The sequence below is a fragment of the Macrobrachium nipponense genome, chromosome 12 (assembly GCF_015104395.2).
Source record: "Macrobrachium nipponense isolate FS-2020 chromosome 12, ASM1510439v2, whole genome shotgun sequence".
In the NCBI taxonomy this organism is placed as follows: Eukaryota; Metazoa; Arthropoda; class Malacostraca; order Decapoda; family Palaemonidae; genus Macrobrachium; species Macrobrachium nipponense.
In genome coordinates this window covers 6,085,600-6,105,252 of record NC_087205.1, presented here as the reverse complement: position 1 = coordinate 6,105,252, position 19,653 = coordinate 6,085,600, and the positions used below count along the sequence as shown (strand labels likewise).

Here is a 19,653-nt window from a genome sequence, read left to right as displayed (position 1 = left end):
TTCAGTGATATATTCATACATTCCCTAAGTTCACAGCATTTTTGTTGGATATTCTCTCCATGTTTTCAATACCATAGATTTGCTGTTACTACTCTTATCTAGTTTTGTTTCAACCCAATATGGGATGTTAGATACAAATGCTATTCATGTTTTCCATACCATGAACTTGCTGTTGCTACACCTATCTAGGTAGTTTTTTTTAAACTCAGTTTGGGATGTTAGATAAAAATACTACTTTTTGCTAGAAATGGAATGGAGGTCTACTTGTGCAAACTGTCTTGTTGCATAGTCAGCAGAATTTGTCTCATGAAAGACATCTTTAACATTCAGTGCCGGTTGTGCATTGTGTGCTTATGAAGAACTGTTGTATCCTTTAGTAAAAGAACCTGTGAAACTCTCGCTTACCCTTGAAGTTACAGGTCTAGAAGGAGAATTACTGAAACCTTGTATACTTTGTAATCTCCAAGTCTTTCTGATTTGTAACTAGTACGTACTGTATTTATAGCTCTTATCCTTGGTATACCCTCTCTCTTCTAGTAATAAGTATCGATATGTTTGTCTCACTCTTCTTTGCTTCTTTACTGTATGGTTAGTTTGAGATCCAACTCAGGCAATGTAAATGTGATCAGATAACAATTTTGCAAAACCATACATCATGATAGTAGAGTTTAAAATGGCATATCTTAGGAATGGGGCACACCCAAGTAAATACCTTAGTACAGCCCACAAACAGAACGTACATAAGAAGTAATATAGAAAGGACTGTTCACTTACTTCAGTTATGAAGAAAGTGATGATGGGCACCAAACAATTGGAAAGAAAATGGCTGGTTACTATTTACGCCACCACAAATACAGTCAAAATGTTGAGAACCTCTTAGGAAACTGAAGGGCTTGTATAATTTGAGCTCGACTACTAAAACAAAATTGAAGGGAGAATATGTGTTAAAATCTCTGTTAGGGACATGAGAAGCAAAATATTTTAAGGTTATTGGTCACTGTGATGGTGGAGGCTATATTTCTGCTGCTGGTCCTCTAAAAGTAATTTTTTCCATAAAAAGCTGTGCATGCTTCAGTTCTGATGCAAAGAGGAGCTTTAAAGAGCCTCTTTTGTAAGAGTGAAGGGTTGGCCCATTTCCAGATCTGTTAGAATTGGGTCTCTGTGTGTATATGTCCCCATCTTATAACAATAAACTAAACAAGTGTACCAATGTCTAGCGTCTGAATAGCAGCATAATTTCTAAGTCAGCATATGTACTTTTAAACAAAGGATTTGCCCAGTTTTCCTAGAAAATTTGTACCCCTAGGATGATTTGTCCTTGATCTCTTGCTGGAAGGTCAGTGCACCTATTGTCCTTTGGGTGTTTTGCTCATATCTCAAACCCCAAAGGCTTCATGGCATTGCACAAACTCTGAGATTCTTTATCTTCTGTATTTAGTATGAAGAAGATAGCCTTTAGATTGGAAAATCATGCCTCTTAAGAGTGACTATTTTTGCTGATAAGTAGTTTACCTGTGAACAATAAGGTTTTTGAAGACATACCTATGGTAAAGTGTCAAGTGATTACAGTACAGTGTACTTGTAAATTACGTACTTGGATTTTCCAGCTCAGATACCTGCACTAGTAAAAGCTGTAAGTCTTTAAGACATTACAAGAGTTTCTTTTAATAGAGGATGACTTCATACATTGTTGTATTAAGAAATTTGAGCATTTAATGGCAGGAGATTTGGGAATTTAGATTCTTCATTAGGGCAGTAGGCTTCTAACCATTGTTTCACATGAAAGCTAAATGAACAGTTTGGGGGATCCCCATCGAAACCATGGTGCAGTAATAGTAAGGTGAAAATTCTTATATAATGATATTTGTGATAAATATGACTCGCCTGTTATAGGTTTTTACTGATTGCACTCATGAAAGATATAGTACTTTTCTGAATTTTTATATCATGATTTATGCATAATTTACCATTCTTGTTGATAGAATCCACTTTTTTCCTTTAAACTATAGAAAAAATATTTATGGGTATTGTATTCATCAGAATACCTTTCAGAATTAATGCGGTTGATTAGCAACTGCAGCATTATTCAAAAGACTGGTTCATGCAGTCCTTAAAACAAATGACATGTACCTACTATATATGAAATCTTTTGTACAGTATTCTTATACATACAGTACTGTAGAGCAGTGGTAGTAATAACACAAAATGGTACAAGCTGTAATGACTGACTGGTAGCCTGCACTGTCATTTATAATTCTGTTATTTACATTTTTATAATTAGTGAGACTTAAGTTATGACATTTACATACTGTGGGATAGGTAAAGTAAATACTAGTTAAATTTTCTTTTACTTTTTTTTAATGATTATTTCCTAAAATACATTTAATTACATTCTAGGCAATACTATTGTATTGTCTGTAAGGATTCAAAGTTTCATGCCAATATCACATTAGAGGATTCAGTTAATAAAAAGCGTACCGTATGATATTACGTCTCGATGTGTACTTACCACATGAGGGTGCTAATGAGAAACTTTCAGCTTCCTTTTATGTTCAGATTTTGTTTTGAAGTTGGTAAGAAAATGGTCTGCTGTATGGGCAGGAATGATGATAATTTATTTTGGCAGTGATGATCCATGAACCTGCAGTGCTGATTGAGGGTGTCCTGTTTCGAGCAAGATATTTGGGCTCAACACAGCTTGTCTCTGAGGGGCAGCCCACCAAAACCACGAGAATGATGCAGGCTGAGGAGGCTGTCTCTCGTATCAAGGTAAGATGCTCTGTGTATTCTTCAATTTTGTGAAGCCTTTCTTAAGAGGTAAGTAATGAACAAGAGTATGTGAGCTTGTTTAACATCTCCAGAGATTATTCAAGGCATTGAAGGTATAGATACAGGGTGGTGGTGTACTTTACTGAATTCTAGAAGTGAACTGTAATAAGGTGCTTATATTCCTAGCATATAAGTACCATTTTCAGCAGCGAATGAAAGGTACCCTAGTCATAGTTCACACTACCTGTAATATGTGTTAAAGTAAATTAAGTCTGTTTGGTGACTCATGTACATTTAAGAGGGATATCTTATCAGTGCCATATTCAGAGTATACTAATCATTTTCATTTGGATTAGAAAGCATCTCCTGTGATGTCTGATACACCTGTGGTATTTATAAGTAGCTGCAGTTCAAAGGTTTTGTAAATACACTATACGTAGTATACAATTGAGCCTTCTTAATTTGAAAGGTTATGTGAGCAATTCATGAAAAAATATTCATGTTTCCTGTTTATCTATTGATAAGTTAGTCAGCTGTTTTTTTATTATTACTGTGCTAGTCAGTAAGCATTTCTTTTTTTCATGTATTCAATTGATAGTGACATTGATAAATATAGGTTTTGGTAATGAGAATGAAACAAAATTTAAATATTCAGTAAACAAGAGTCAAGGAAGATAGAACTTGCCCCGGAGTCATTTTGTGTCACACAAATACTACTACTATATTCCTTTAATTTGAAAAAAATTCTGTTAAAGGCACTATTTATGATAAAAGAAATTTAACAAATCATTTAATTGAAAGGTTATGGTTTAGATCTAGTAAATTATTTTATTTTGTTTGCATAACATGTTTCATTATATTTTGTAATGTCTGTAATCTTATTCTTGTTACTACTACTACTGCTGTTTGTAAATACTGTACTGTATTGTTTTGAGAATTATGTAGGAGCTTGTCTTTAAATGCTGTTACTCCTTTGGCATAAATTTCCTGTTAAATGTTGGATTTCAGTGCACCAATGTCGACAGGGTTGCACTAATATACATTTTTTTTTTTACTGTGTATCTATGTAAGCTTGTGTGTGATTACTATAGTACAGTACTGTACATGCTTTTTGTCGTATTTTTAAGGAAAGCTGTAGCCATTTTTATATAATTGGAAGAAAGACATTTGTTTATATTTAACAAGTTCTTTTGAACTATATTTGCAGAGAATATAGGTATGGTATGTGCAGTGTATGAAGCATATTCAACTTGAAGTGGTTTTGTTTTACTATGCTCTGTTGCATTTATACTGAATCTAAGTAAAGTTCATCTCTAATCATAGTAATTAATATTTTCAGTGGTTGCAACCACTTAAATCATATTAGTATTTTTAATGGCTACAACTTTGATGTTTGCAAATTGATGTATGAGGTCTTTTCTTCAAACTGACTGCAATCGTGATATGGATGGAAAAATTAGTAAGCATGTTATGAACTCTTAAGAAGACTATTAATTTTGAACCAGTTTATGAAGAATTATTTTTTTTTTGTATTTTGTAATTTTGTACAACTAGATAATTCTGTATGGTTTGGATTTATGGAGGCTTGGACATTGTTGGGAGAGTCTTTTCTCACAGTGCCAAATTCAGAAGTAAAATTCAGTGAGAATTGTGTCCCTGAAATTAAATCGGGAAAATCAGCATACGCAAGAAGCATACTCCATATCATTTAAAAGCTTCTTCACTCCTCACATTTCATAGCCTTTTGAAGATTTTCTGCTATGTCACAGCACATGATACATCTTGCATTTAGCTGGGGCTGTCTTCATTGGTCAGTCCTATAATAGCAAAGAACAGGACTTGAGCCTCTACCAAAGGCTAAAGTAACTATTCTTTACTCCATACAGAATCAAAGAAGTGGCTATTTAAATTTTGCCATTGAACTTCTACTTTTGTTTAAGAATGTGTTGAAATTTTTGTTGCAGATTGATTACCATATATTTATTTAGTGAACCAGAGCCTTGTGTTTCATTATACTTTATTTTTCTTTAGTTTTCAATAATGATTTGTTATTTCTCCTGTCTTTTGTTATGATTGGTTATCTCATGTTTTTAAAGCTCTTTATTTTAACTGATCCAGAAAACTTAATATTTTTATTAAATTAATACAAATTACTACGTATTGTATTGGTACAGTATTTTTATGTATTTCCATATGTTGAATTATAATTTATATATTATTTGAAGTTGGGAGCAGAAGAAAAAAAATTATTTATATTAATGCAATTATGAAATTCAAAAAGCTGATTTCCTGTTTGTCAAGATCCTCTTTTTATTTATTTATCTATTTATGTTTTTTTTTTTTGAGATTTGACACAAAAGCAAGAGAATATGTTAATGTGAAATGAGATGATTTCTCTAGAAGTGGCTTTTGCATATAAACAGACAGGAATGTTTTCGTGTTACACTTTTTGTAGGAATTTATGACTAATGTAGTGAAGTTTTTGCCTGTTAGAGTAGAAGGGTTAAGGTTCTGCGCCTTGCATGACTGTTCCTTGTGACACTGTGTTACCATTCTCCATTTAGGTTTTGAGCAACCCCCTGATGTCAGTTTCTAGAGATTTACTCCAAAAATTTTCTTAGGGATGAGTCTTCCTCGCAATCAAAGCAGAGTCCCTTTTACCTGTGTGTGCCTCTCTTTGCTGTCAATATGTTCCCCTCAGTTGCATTATTACAAAAAGTGCAGTTTTGTAGTTTATGTATTAATATTTCCTTTACCCTGGTAACTGAGCTTCATAGAATCTGTAACATTTGAAACTTGTGTCATATTGCCTCTCTCTCCGAATATCACATAATAATAGCCTTATGAATCTTGCATGACTTTGGGTATTGAAATTGCCCATCTGCATCGTCATAGTATACACGTACTTTCTCTTTCATTCTTACTAGGCAGCTAGATAATGCAGTGGCTGTATGCTTTTTGTAGAGAGCAGGTTCAGGTAAAATAGGATTACAGTACGTACTACTTTTTTTATGTGAGAAATCTAAATATTGAGAAGTTATTTTTTTGTTGAGGAGGTTGCTAGGGCTTTTTTGAAATCTTAGTATAGTAGCTTATCTTGCTGATACAGTATTGCAGTTAGCTCATAAGAAATTCAGAAGCACATCAGAGAAATTATGTAGATGGGATTTTCTGTTATACTGAAATGTCAACAAAAATTCACACTGTTTAAGAGCTGATTATTGAGTTTTTCTCATGCTTGTAAACTTTCTTTTATCATAAAATAAGCTGTGATGATCACTTACAATACAGAGTAAAAACTGGTCTTTCATTGTGAATTAAAGGATCAGATTTACAAGTCAGGTTCTGTCATATTTTATTTATTATTACTATTGATATTATTATTACTACTACTACTATTGTATTGGTTCAGTTGTGATTTGAGACTTTTTAACTACATATACGTATTTAGGTGATCAAATTCTTTCAAATTCATAAACACCAGGGACAATTGAGGTACTTCAGCAAAAGACTTGGACTGTTTTGGAAATGGGGACTTTCTTTTGCAGTTTGGTGTGATTTGAAGTATCAGTATGTCTAAGTAAGTTGATGTGAGTTGCAATCATTAGCAGTCTGTCTGTGAGTAGCCAGTAATAATGATGATATAAAAGGGGTAACACAGTGGACACAGACAGAAACAGTGCCAGTGTTTTTCCTTATTGATTTATTCTGCTTACCAGGCAGTGTTAATGTCTGTTTTGGTTGGTTATTATTCTTGAATAATTTTATTGTATTGTCATTATCAAAATCAACACTTTTAATAGTTAATGTTATGTCATTCCCAAAAACTTTTGGTTGAGTGCTGGTTATCATGGCTGCATGTGTGTCAGTTGCTGCAACGTGCATCAGTGATCAGCTTTTTCTTTTTCTTATGAATAGATATATAAGTATACTCTCAGACCTTGTGTTTTGTCGTCAAGAAACTCCCATAAAGCCATTATACTGATAAGCCATAGGCTTTATGATAAAAGTTTTAACTAATGATTTAAGGTCTGCATCTTGTTCGTGTGTTTATTTTACTTTATTTTGCTTTGCTTAAGGTTTTTTTTCTGTCCCATTTTGTTTCAAGAAACGTGTATTTGGTCCCTCTGCTGTCCCCCTCCTCAGCGGTAGATGCAATGATAACGTCTAAAGTTCTTTCAACTGTTGTAAGTTATATTCAGACAGTATTTGATTGGTCCCAGAAGAGTTCTTTTATCTCTTGACACTGTAATTACTTATTAATTCTCATTACCTTGAGAGTATTACAGTAGCTAGAGAACCAACCAAAACAACATTCCCCTGTCAGGATGCAGATGATGATAAGGAAGCGCTGACGGAAAGTCATGATCCGGTCCCATCCCCAGTGCCCCCATACTCCCCAAGCCCCCAGCATTCACCTGTTTCCCAGAGTTCTCCTGGCAGTCATATTCAGAATGATTCTAATACATCTAGAGAGTATGCTATCCCTGTAGGAATATCCACCAGGGAACATAGCTGCTCACGAAATTCAGATTCTCCTCGAACAAAGACAACTAAGTCTCTTTCATCTCCAAAATCAAATGAAAACTTCCATGTGACTCCTCACATCATACATTCTCCTTTAAGAGGGCATAGATATCCACAGTCACCCCCAGAGATTCGTCATACTGGTAATACCACAGCTTGGAAGCCTATACCAAAAATGAGTACAGGAATTTCTTCTTGTTCAGCTTGTTCTTACATGACTGATGTAGGTCCTGCTCATTCTATAGTAGCTCCATTACCTCCTGGTGTTTTAGAAGAGCCTATTGAAACAGAAAATACTGCATTGTTGGCTCTTTCTGAGACAAGAGAAGCTATGAATGTCACAGTTGGTGAAGAAGAATATGAAGAAGCAGAGGAAGGTGAGGATGAAGATGAAGATGATGGTGATCATGAAGTTGAGGAAGAGGAGGAAGTTGAGGAAGAAGAAGAGGAGGAGGAGGAGGAAGAGGAGGAAGATGAAGAAGAAGCAAGAGAAACTGATAAGTTACAAATACAGAAAGTGTTAAGATCAGAAGATGGTGCTGAAGAGGCAGATGGAAATCTTAGTACTGATAGCGAAGATCAGTGCATAGAAGTATTAACAGTTGTACCAGGAGCCAGTGGAGCAGCACCAGAAGAAACCGAGGAGGGATTAGATGTGGAGGGTGGAGGAGGAGGGAGCCTGGAGTGGGTTTCGGAGGAGAGTGGGGGTCCTGGGTTGGGACCGGCTGGCACAGTTTTCCACCTGCGTCTGGTGGGGTCAGTTGATGTTGCAGAAGAGTCAGGTAAAGCTACAACACGCAAGACTACTACGTGCAAGAGACCCAAGAAGGATATGGTCATGGAAGCTGTGGCTCATTTAAAGGTGGGTCAGATTTGGTGTCCTTTATGAAGTCTGCTCATTTGTACGTGTGTCAAAATTTAAGATCTTTTGAAATCTACATGAACTCCTTTGATTGTGATGGATGTTATTTTTACTGTTATTGCAGATTTTGTCTGAGATTTATTCACAGTGGTTTTCTTCGACACTGCAAATGCACATAGCAAATAGCTAATAAATCTTATGCATGCATTAGTATAAAGTATTTTTGATGACTTCTAATCAGATTTTATCTTTTAAACTACAGCAATTTATTGGTATCAAAGACTCGGTAAATGAAGTGGAACAATTCTAAGTATACATTGTTTCTCTGGTAAGAGTATTTGCATCTAGTAAGATATTAAAACCTTTTACATACAGTATGGTACCGTAATGCTAATACTGTATAGTTTCTCAGCACTGAAAACTTTATCAGTTTGTATAAAATTGAAAAAACCTTTAACCCCCGTAATCAGAAATATTTTTATTCCTGAAAAGCTAAGCAAGTACTGCATCAGGCAAAATGCATTCAGGACACACTTTAGTCATCTCATTCATTGTCTGTCTCCCTGACTGGAAAAGTTTGAAGACATTTCTTTTGAGCAATGTCATTATATTTTCCCACTGATATTTTACCTCATAATCCTCCTTGGTACAAGGTGGCTTCCCCTTTTCCTATAGTTAATATTTTGGTCCCTCCTATCAGGTATCTTTGAGCATCTGTCAGGACATCAATTTTCAGGGATTATGTAATCCTCAGATTGCAGTCCAGTGGCAGTGTCCCCACTGAACTGGCAAGTTGGGGTGTTCACTTTCTTCAGTTCTCCCTCTTCTCCCTCTTAAGTCTTTTCAACTTTCTTCTTATCAGTGATCAGTCTATCACTTCATAAAAAATTGAACCCCACCCTTCTTTTTTTCTTATGTTTTCTACAGGCCTGACCCCAATAAAAGGGCATTGTTAATCCCACTTTCCTGTGACTTGAAACAGATAGTACATATATATATATACTGCATAGTCTTTTTTATACATTATGCTATTTAAAATGTAATTTTTTACTCTAGTTTTTATTTTATTTTGGAGTTCTAGTACTTTTGACAAATCACTCCATACTTGAGTTACTACAGACATGTGACATGGTTCACAAGACCTTCAGCGTCTTTTTTTCTATGGCATTGGGTCACTGTAAGTTTGGATGCAAAGGAATTTCTTCCAAATTCATAGGCAAGTTCTTCATATTTCCATGATAAGTTATATCCTTTTATGAATGCAAGGAAGTGGTGTTTTATACAGAACAAAAGAAACATGTCGATTGATTACCTCATAGTTGAGGTAGCATTTTTAAGTGGGTTTACTTGTTAATTTTACTGTATAAAACATGTTTGAGTGAAGCTAATAGGAGAGTCTTTTGAATAAGAGGTTTTGAGTTCATTCAAGAACATGGAGGGCTTTAAATATTTGGAAGATGGCAGCTCAATTTATTACCTTACTTGACTTTTTTATTAGCTGGCCTTACTGTGATTTTAGTGGGAAATTTGCATATTGTGTTTTATTTTAACGAAGGGAATTATTTACTGTTATATCTATATTTCTTATGAAAAATTTGTCCCAATGCCACACAAAATTTGTGACCCATGCAAACAAGCTGTTGTGATAAAATGTGAAAGTAATAATTTATTTCTACAGTGATTTAAAATTTTACTTTTTTGTATGTCATTGGAAAATTGTAGATACACTGTATCATACTTAGTATTGTGTAATCTTTATTTAGTTTCTGAGATAAATTGTAAACAAAAGGGTACTTTTTGCAAAGGCACTGTGGAATTTACATAAGGGTACTTTTTTCAAAAAAACTGTGAAATTTAGTTTTTTTTTACAAGAAACTATTAGTGAGCATTGGTTATTCCTCCTATGTATGCTATTCATTTTCATGCAGCTTGCCATCATTAGCAATAAGTAAAAAATATAATTCTACATCGTAGTTAAGGACATGGCACAACTATCTCTTGTGAATAAATTTATCAAACCTTTATTACACACACACACACACACACGGAGAGAGAGAATCATACTCTCAGTAGGTTAAGCCAACTACACATGCAAGTTAAAATTATTGTAAATCATTGTGGAAGATTCAGTCAACATGAACCAAAACACAGTATTACTAGAATCTAATATCCTAAATATGAAAATTAGGATACGCACTCAAACACAGGGAAGGGCAAGTGAAAGGCAGCCCACCAAGAACAAAAATCTGAATTACATAAAATTAGTTGAAACCAATTTAAAATTACCCTAGAAAAATGTAAAAAAGCATATCAAAAGCAAAAGGAATACTGAAAATTGAAGGCCTCTCAAGATAAAGGACTTAGAAGCTAAAGCTAGCAGAGCAAGACTACAGTTTGTATATATTTGGATTTGCACAAAAGAATTAAAGGTAGCTGAGGTGTCACAGGAGGACTGGGCATTTATAGTAATTGTATTAAGATGGTGACCAGCATGAGTTGGTGCACCTGGTTTTGTTGCATAGAGGATAAGTTATAGTATATAAATCAGACAAGGGAACCCTTGTGGCAATGGGGCCACATTATATTTTTTTCCAAGTGACTTTATGCCACATGTTTATAGTACATATATTGTATTTGTATGAGAAACTGCAACTATAAAATTAATAGTTTGTGTGTATATTTTCTATAATGTATATATTTTCTAAGTATGTGTGCATATTTAGATTCAGAGGTACCTTGAAAAGAAGCAAACAAGGTAACAAACGAATCTGCCGAAGACATTAGTACTATTTTCACTTTGATTTTTGGCCTGTAAATATAATTTCCATTATATCCCTAGGATAAAAACATTATAAATAAGGAAGTTCTTGAAAATCATTGAGATACCTACATATTACAGTTGTGCAGGATCTGGTTTTAGTTTAAAATACCAGGTTTTTCTCTTTTGATGTACAAAACTTTTTTGAAAGTAAATGCCTAAGCTCAGCTGGCTTATGTACTACTTACCAGCTACACTAGTATGAATAATGTGTAATACCACTATTTTAGATGATACGTATTTCAAATAAATCTCTCAGCCCACAAGGTGGTGTGCTTCACAATAGGAATATCACGGTAAATTTAGTCCCTCCCCTTAGTTCTTGTTTGAGTGATGTCAACAGTCTCGCCAGCCATTCAGCCCACTCTTGAACATTAAAGATGCCAGATTATTCTTAATCATAGGTATAAAAATAGCAAAATTGTAAACCTTCCGTCAACCAGGAGGACAGGACCAGGGAGGCTTTTGTATCCTGAAGTTGAACAATGTTCGAAGATTTTTATAAATCTTTGTTTATTTTGTAAATTTTGGAGATACGTACGTATGTACGTAATGGCTTATGATGATGATGCTTATTCATTTTCATCAAATACCAGTGGTATTGAGATCGTTAATTACAATGACAGTGATGATAGTAATGTGTGTTGATTTGATAGTTAGTGTGCGTATGACAGATAACATACACATTTATACACCCATTCAACCAATTAATAACTGTTGTATAATTTTTGTACTTTTATAGGTGTTTCTTGAATAGCTAAGAAGTAATATTTTCATGAATAAATATGAAATTGTCTCGGAAAATACTGCATGAAGCATTCCTAAACTAAACAGTGGTTTTTGAAGAAATTTTTTCTTTCCAAAAATATTCTTTTTAAATATCATTTTTTAAAACTATCTTATATTTTATTTTTAATTATTAATCTGTGACACAAGGAAGTTAAAACCATGTATAACATTAGATGATAAGTTAAGGAAGTTAAAACCATTTATAACATTAGATGATAAGTTAAAAATTGAGCAAGAAAATAATGGTTCCATTACTGAAGTTGTAAATGCATAATACGCATTGCCATCGTCCTTACATGGCATCCCCCTAGCACCTCTTGGGTTAAATTGATGTTAAGTATAAAGCACAGGTTAGTATAGATGAGGAACTACGCCTATGAAATTGCCGTATTATACGGCCTTTGTTACTTATCACAAAAGCCAGACTTTGTTACTCTTCAGAAAGCCAGACTTAATTACTCATCAGAGAGCCTGACCCCCCGAAAAGCTTCTGTCAAGTTGAGATGCCACTTTAGTGGTATTCACTAGGAACTCTTGAGTGCCATCTCTTTACATAATTTTTCTCACAATGTACCTTTTGTATTTTAACAGTTAAACACTATATTAGCAGAATATCTTAATAATTGAGATATTCAGCCCTACACATATGTGTAGATAACATATTTCTGGGCTCAGCTCGTGTCGCTGCGCGAAATATCCTTTAATCTATTATTTCTAGGGTAAATGTACTAACACATACCAGAGAATAAATAAATAAAGAAAAAGGTCAGTATAACTGACTCGCTCACCCTCCCAGAGAGTGTCGGTATGAACACTATGGCGAGTGAGACCACTACCACGAGCCAAATGCCAATAGAATTCTCCCACTACAAAATCCCCCAAGAGGAGAGCCGACCCACAGAGTGGGCAGCACCTACTACTACTACTCCATCCCATGCTGCCGACTGCTGCGCCTCTGGTGGCCATCCTTTTCAGTTAGCGCACACGATACACACGTGCCATTTTCTTCTCTGTGTTTTTGTGCCCTTTCCTTTGGATTTTATTACCATGGAGCGTGCAGCCATCGCAGCAGCTAAGTTAAGTACTCAGTGTTTATTGCTAGTTGGTTTTTTCCGGCCCTGAGCACGTATTTGCCGTTTTTTAGGTATAAATACGATCTCTAGGTCGGAAGCATGGCAGCATGGTTCTGCCTCGTGGTGGGTCCGTTCTGGGTCGCCCATACCCAGAACATCCCCTGGCTTTTGTACGCTCTATTTTTATTATCCGCTTTATTTAGGGTACGGTCTACACGGTTTTGTCATGCATGCATGTCTTTTACCTTATGTAGGCTCTTCCATCCAGACCCTAGCCACGGCTCTTAGTATCGGCCTCGGCTAGCTTTGAGTGGTAGACTTGCCTTCGGGTTAGTCGTACACTCCTGGATTTTTTCTCCTACTATTTTGTTTTCTTTCTTCCATTTTATTCATTTGTACTATTTATGTGATATTTGTTAGGTTAGTTAGGCGTCTGGCTCGCTTAGCCTAGGTCATGGCCCATTGGGCCTTTATGTTACCGCTTTTCAGCTCGGTTGCTTCCCGATAGCATCTCTCTGATCAGTTGGTTATGTTCTAGCTTAGTTGTTTGTTCTTATCGCCCCGTGGTCACTATGCGATCACGAGGCAGCCAGACGCCTGTCCAGTCACCTTTCCCCCCTCCCGCTCTTCCATAGGGTCGGGGGGGGTGGGTAGGCCTGCCCATGCTCGCTCCACATACCCGAGCCTGCCTCCCTCTCTCCCCCCAGGCGGAGGGGGTAGAGGGACGGGACAGACCCAGACTGGACTCGACCTCTCCGGCTTCTCGGTCCGGTCGGATGGTAAGGTGGGGGGGACTGGCCTTTCCCCCCCTCCATTACTACTCCGTCGCTCCGTTACTAGCCCGAGTCTGTATGCCTCTTGCTCTTTCCCACCTTACTAGGGCTCCTTTACCACCGGAGACCTGGCATCCAGTGGAAAGGTGCTAGTCTACCCCACGGGGTGGACCGGAACATACAGTCGGTCCCTTCTAACCTCTCCGTTTCACTGAGTTATACACTCCGCCACGCACAGGACTTAGTCCGGTACGTTCGTGCTTTTAGGTTTAAGATCTATTATGTTAAACTATTAAGTTTATCTTAAGTACCTTAAACCACCTTCCCCCTCCCTTCATGTTTCACCGGATACCTCCGGGGTTATAGCCTATTCAGGCGATTAAGGGAGGGGCTATGCCCAAATTTTTTCCGAGCTCCGGCATGCAACGGAGTTCTTCTGTCCTTTAGCCTGTAAGTGATATTCTTTAAGATACTCATGTGTCTTTCCACTTACAGACCACCAACTGTGAGCATCCGGGATGCGCCGCCACACTTCAGGACCCATGTGGACACGAAGTTTGCCGGTCCCATGCTCCATGCGCGACTCCGCACGGGGACATCCAGGTCTGGTACCATGAAACGTGTACCATATGTTACGATCTGGTGAGCCAGCTTTTAGACGGGTAAGTATTCCATCTCCGGTAGCTGGTCCTCATCTGTTATAGTGCTTAAGTTTTACATCAATCACTCTAACTTAAGGTAAATTCAAGGGGCCTTATAGCCCTATAATTTTAAGTTATGCTTTAAGTTAGCTTTAGTCTTAAGTTATTCTTAATTCTAATCAATCCCTCTCTTCAGGCGCCGGCCGTGAGGGATACCGCACTGGCAACCCTGCGGGCCTGGGTCGGCGGTTTCGGGAAGAACGCCGCCAAGGGTATGCCCTACATCCTGGAGAAAAGGTTGGCGGTACTAATCTTCCCTGGAGGCAAGGCGACAGGATACGTCGACCCAGTAGAGGCGGCCCCGACTATCGCCTTCATCCAGCAACAGCTGGCTGCTTCATTGACTGACCAAGGCCAGGACATCTCCTCGGAAGTCGCGACGTTGGATATTAATGTAGAACCTATGGTAGGTGTAGACGACCTGTTGGTCGAGGTAGGTAAGGTGGACACCCAAGGGATACCCTTGGGTGCAACTGTTTCTTCTACTCCTGCAACCTCTCCATCCTTCCAAGGCTTTACGGTGACGAATTATATACTCCTCCTGACGCTTCAGTTAGACCCAAGGTCAAGGGTCAAGCAGTGAAATCCTTGACAAAGACGTCGTCGTCGTCTAAGAAGACGGCTTCGGCGTCATCCTCCTCTCGTAAGTCTCCGGCTAGGAATCCAGGAGCAGAGAGATCTAAAGCTTCTGGGTCCGGCTCTAAGTCCTCGAGGAGTAAATCCTCCAGAGAGAGATCTCACACTCCGGCAGAGTCGTCAGTTCCGCTACCCTTGGTTCCAATTCAGAGCCACCCCTCCACCTCCGCAGCAGCTCCGGCTTTGGACTCCAATGCTGGTCTGTTACAACAGGTGGGCGACCTGGTTGGGTCTCTGAAAAGTAGCATGGAACAAATGATCTCTCGGTTGTCGGATAGGATTACCTCTCAAGACAGCATTATAGCCGGACTGAGCCAAGCTCCTCTAGCCTCTCCTCCACCTTTCAATACAGGTGGAGCCCAGCTTCCCCCGTATGACTCTCTACCTCCGTTCTCAATGAACAACCCTTGGAGAGTAGCGTCATACGCCCCCTTCCAAGACGGACTCATTTCTATCCCGGAATGTGGAACTCGGAGGATCGAGGACTTCGAGTTCTACCCGGAAGACCTTCAGCCTCCGTTCATCGGCTACGCAAGGCTCACCGCCTCAGCCATGACTCGGGATGATAAAGTACCAAAGGAGACAGTCCTCTATTCACGTGACCAGGCTCAGAGAGAATGGCTCAGGTGTCTAGAGGACATGGATTGTTCCAATACGAAAATCCAACCTTTCAAGAGTCCGTTTACGATCTTTACGATGGATGAGAGTACCCCGCTCCCTTTCCTGACAAAGATCGCGACGTCTACCATTCCAGCGGCCCAGAAGGGGGACCCCATGCCTCAACTGAAGGAAGCAGATCCTACATCTCCGTTACTTCCTTCAGCCGGAGAATTGTGGGAAGACTTACCTAACACCTTCTCAGCTGGCAAACTCAAACCGGACTGTGCTATGGAGCAGTTTGATGAAAAGCTACCTAGGCTTCCAGATAGCCTTATTCAGGCTGAATTTGACGCCAAATCGCGGTTAGCCAGATCTATTAATTCCATGGCTATGACCGAGGTGGCTACCATAGCCTATGGTTCAGAACCGCTCTTCAAGCTTATGACCAAATCCCTGACTCAAACGGTACAGTCAGATATGTTTGAGTTTGCCACTGCTAGGACGAATTGTAGGAAGCATGTCCTACAAGAAGCAACTATTCGGCACGAGCCGAATAGGTTACTTGCGTCGAGCATCTGGGGAGCAGACCTCTTCCCAGAAGCGATGGTGAAGGAGGTTCAGTCAGAGGCTACGAGGTTGAACCAGAGCCTTAAGGACCGTTGGGGTCTTACGGCCAAGAGGCGGCAAGATCTAGCAGCTAGAGGTAAGGGTCAAAGGAAACCCAGACGTTTCCAGCCCTACCAGAAAAAGCAGCCACGCTTTTCTCAGCAAGTTCCGGCTGTTCCCTTAGTGCAAACAGCCCAACCTTCCACTTCAAAGGCTCAATCACAGCCGATTTACGTTATCTCCCCTCAGCCTCAGCCCTCCACCTCTTACGCCCTCTCTCCAGCTTACAATCAATCCTTCGAGAGTCAAGCTTCACAGAAGTATGACCGCTCGGGTAAGGGAGGCAGAGGTAAGCGATCCTTTCGTGGGAGAGGATCGGGAGGTCCCTTTAATAGGGGAAAACATTTCAGAGGAGGCCGAGGAGGCTACCAGAACCAATGAGGAATTTCAGGTAGGAGGGAGGCTGTTTCACTTTCGCCACCGGTGGAACTTCAGCAAGTGGGCTCAGAGCATTGTGTCAAAAGGCCTGGGTTGGAGCTGGTTAACGAACCCACCCCCATCCAGACCTTTCCGCCAACTTCCTTCCAAGGAACTGACGGAGTATGCGGAGGATCTCCTTCAGAAAGGAGCTATAGCGAGAGTCAAAAGGTTAAAATTTCAAGGACGCTTGTTCAGCGTGCCAAAGAAAGGCTCACAAAAAAGAAGGGTAATCTTAGACTTGTCCCGCTTAAACTTAGCCATTCGCTGCGACAAGTTCAAGATGCTCACGATCTCGCAGGTACGGACCTTACTTCCCCGTGGGGCCGTCACCACCTCTATCGATCTTACAGACGCTTACTATCATATCCCTATTGCAAGACACTTCCGTCCGTATCTGGGCTTCAAGATAGGAGACCAGACATTCTCCTTCAAGGTAGTTCCTTTCGGGCTCAACGTAGCACCCAGGGTGTTTACGAAGCTGGCGGAAGTAGTAGTTCAACAACTCAGATCGCAAGGGATTATGGTAGTAGCGTATCTCGACGATTGGTTGATCTGGGCTTCAACAGTCGAGGAATGCAACAGAGCAACACTGAAAGTAATTCAGTTCCTGGAATATCTAGGCTTCAAGATAAACAGGACCAAGTCAAGACTCACCCCAGAGTCAAACTTTCAGTGGCTAGGCATTCAATGGAATCTTTCCTCCCATACTCTGTCGATTCCATCATCAAAACCAAAAGAAAGGAAATAGCGAAATCAGTCAAACAATTTCTGAGTCACAAACTGGCATCAAGAAGATCCCAGGAAAGGATCTTGGGTTCTCTCCAGTTTGCATCAGTGACGAACATCTTAATGAAAGCCAAACTGAAAGACCTAACCAGAATCTGGCGCTCACGAGCAAATGTCAGGTCCAGGGACAAATTGTCCTCAGTCCCTCTGATTCTAAAGAATCGACCCCGACCGTGGGCGAAAGTCAAGAACTTGTCGGTGTCAGTGCCCCTTCAGTTTCCTCCACCAGGGATCACCATCCACACAGACGCATCATTAAGCGGTTGGGGAGGATATTCCCAGTTCAAAAAGGTTCAAGGAACGTGGTCACCTCAGTTCCGTCAGTTCCATATAAACGTACTGGAAGCAATGGCAGTGTTCTTGACTCTAAAAAAGTTATGCCCGCCAAAGTACTCCCACATAAAGCTAGTCCTGGACAGCGCAGTGGTGGTACATTGCGTAAACAGAGGAGGCTCCAAGTCACGTCATCTAAATCACGTCATGGTAGCCATCTTCTCCCTGGCGGACAAGTTCAGTTGGCATCTCTCCTCCACTCATATAGCTGGAGTGAGAAACGTCATAGCAGATGCTCTATCCCGATCAGTACCTCTAGAGTCGGAATGGTCACTGGACAACAGTTCGTTCCAATGGATTCTTCAGAGAGTTCCAGGTTTACAGGTGGATCTCTTCGCATCTCAAACGAACCACAAACTCCCGTGTTATGTGGCCCCCAACCTGGACCCTCTGGCCTATGCCACGGACGCCTGGCTCTAGACTGGAACAACTGGGAGAAGATTTATGTCTTTCCTCCGGTGAATCTTCTCATGAAAGTCTTAAACAAACTCAGGACATTCAAGGGTCAAGTGGCTCTAGTAGCCCCAGACTGGCCGAAGAGCAATTGGTACCCTCTCATTCTGGAACTGGGTCTTCGCCCTCTTCGGATCCCCAATCCCAGGCTCTCCCAGTCAGTACAAACGAAGACTGTGTTCGCTTCCTCAGGGATTCTCAAAACCCTAACTTTATGGATTTCATGAAGTTTGCAGCGAAAAGGGATGCGAATATTGACCCTCAGAATATTCTCTTCTTGGAATCCGATAAAAGAGATTCAACTTTGAGACAGTATGATGCTGCTGTCAAAAAGTTAGCAACCTTCCTGAAAGAATCAGATATTAGGATCATGACAATCAATTCAGCTATATCCTTTTTCAGATCCTTATTTGAAAAAGGCTTAGCAGCTAGCACAATTACGACAAACAAGTCAGCCTTGAAGAAGATTTTTCAATTTGGGTTCAACATAGACTTGACAGATTCCTACTTCTCATCTATTCCCAAGGCATGTGCTAGACTTAGGCCTTCGGTAAGGCCTACGTCAGTATCATGGTTCTTAAACGATGTCCTAAAACTGGCTTCAGAAACCAATAATGACACATGCTCGTTTATAATGCTTTTAAGAAAAACCCTATTTTTATTAAGCTTGGCCTCAGGAGCTAGAATTTCAGAACTGTCGGCGTTATCCAGAGATCCGGATCATATTCAGTTCCTTCCCACAGGGGAAGTGCTACTTTCTCCGGAACGTAGCTTTATAGCAAAGAATGAAGATCCTTTGATGAGGTGGGAACCATGGAAGGTACTACCCCTTCCACAAGATGTATCTCTTTGCCCAGTTTCAGCCTTACGAGCCTTTCTATCTAGGACCTCCTCATCCTCATCGGGTCCTCTCTTTAAGAGAGAAAAAGGTGGCACTTTATCTATTAAAGGCATCAGGCAACAAATCCTGTACTTCATTAAACAAGCCAATCCTGACTCTTTCCCAAAAGCACATGATGTCAGGGCAGTAGCCACCTCAATTAACTATTTCCAACATATGAACTTCGATGAGTTGAAAAAGTATACTGGATGGAAATCGCCGACAGTGTTCAACGTCATTACTTAAAGTCCTTGGAAGCTCTGAAATTTTCAGCAGTTGCAGCGGGGAACATAGTTTCCCCTGACTCTGACTAATCCTTAGTAGAAGATCCAGTCCTTCTTTCTACCTGCCTCACCCAACAGTTCGTCTATTCCTGCCTTGTTCATTTACGGTCACCTTGTGTCTTAGCTGCTTTTATGATGATGTAGTGGGTGTCCCTTATTTTTTTTTGCTAGGGACACTCACATTTGATGATGGTTATTGATCTCTTGGATGTCATCTTATTATAATGGTTACGGGTTTTGTATATTAAGTCATATACATTCCTTTATATTTTATTATTGTTGA

The 19,653-nt window shown here is 39.5% G+C and overlaps 1 protein-coding gene across 19 annotated transcripts in view; it reads left to right on the top strand.

The window, feature by feature from the left end:
• The window catches only part of LOC135224319 (uncharacterized), a 1,756,683-nt gene that overhangs the window by 1,703,212 nt on the left and 33,818 nt on the right, over nt 1-19,653 (top strand). For 14 of the 19 annotated variants that reach the window (XM_064263193.1, XM_064263195.1, XM_064263192.1 and 11 more), the window contains 2 exons: nt 2,627-2,769; nt 7,097-8,158. In XM_064263193.1, coding sequence (XP_064119263.1) covers nt 2,627-2,769; nt 7,097-8,158 — 1,205 coding nt within the window. The remainder of the gene's footprint in view (nt 1-2,626; nt 2,770-7,096; nt 8,159-19,653) is intronic. The other 5 variants (XM_064263194.1, XM_064263191.1, XM_064263206.1 and 2 more) reach the window with 3 other exon arrangements.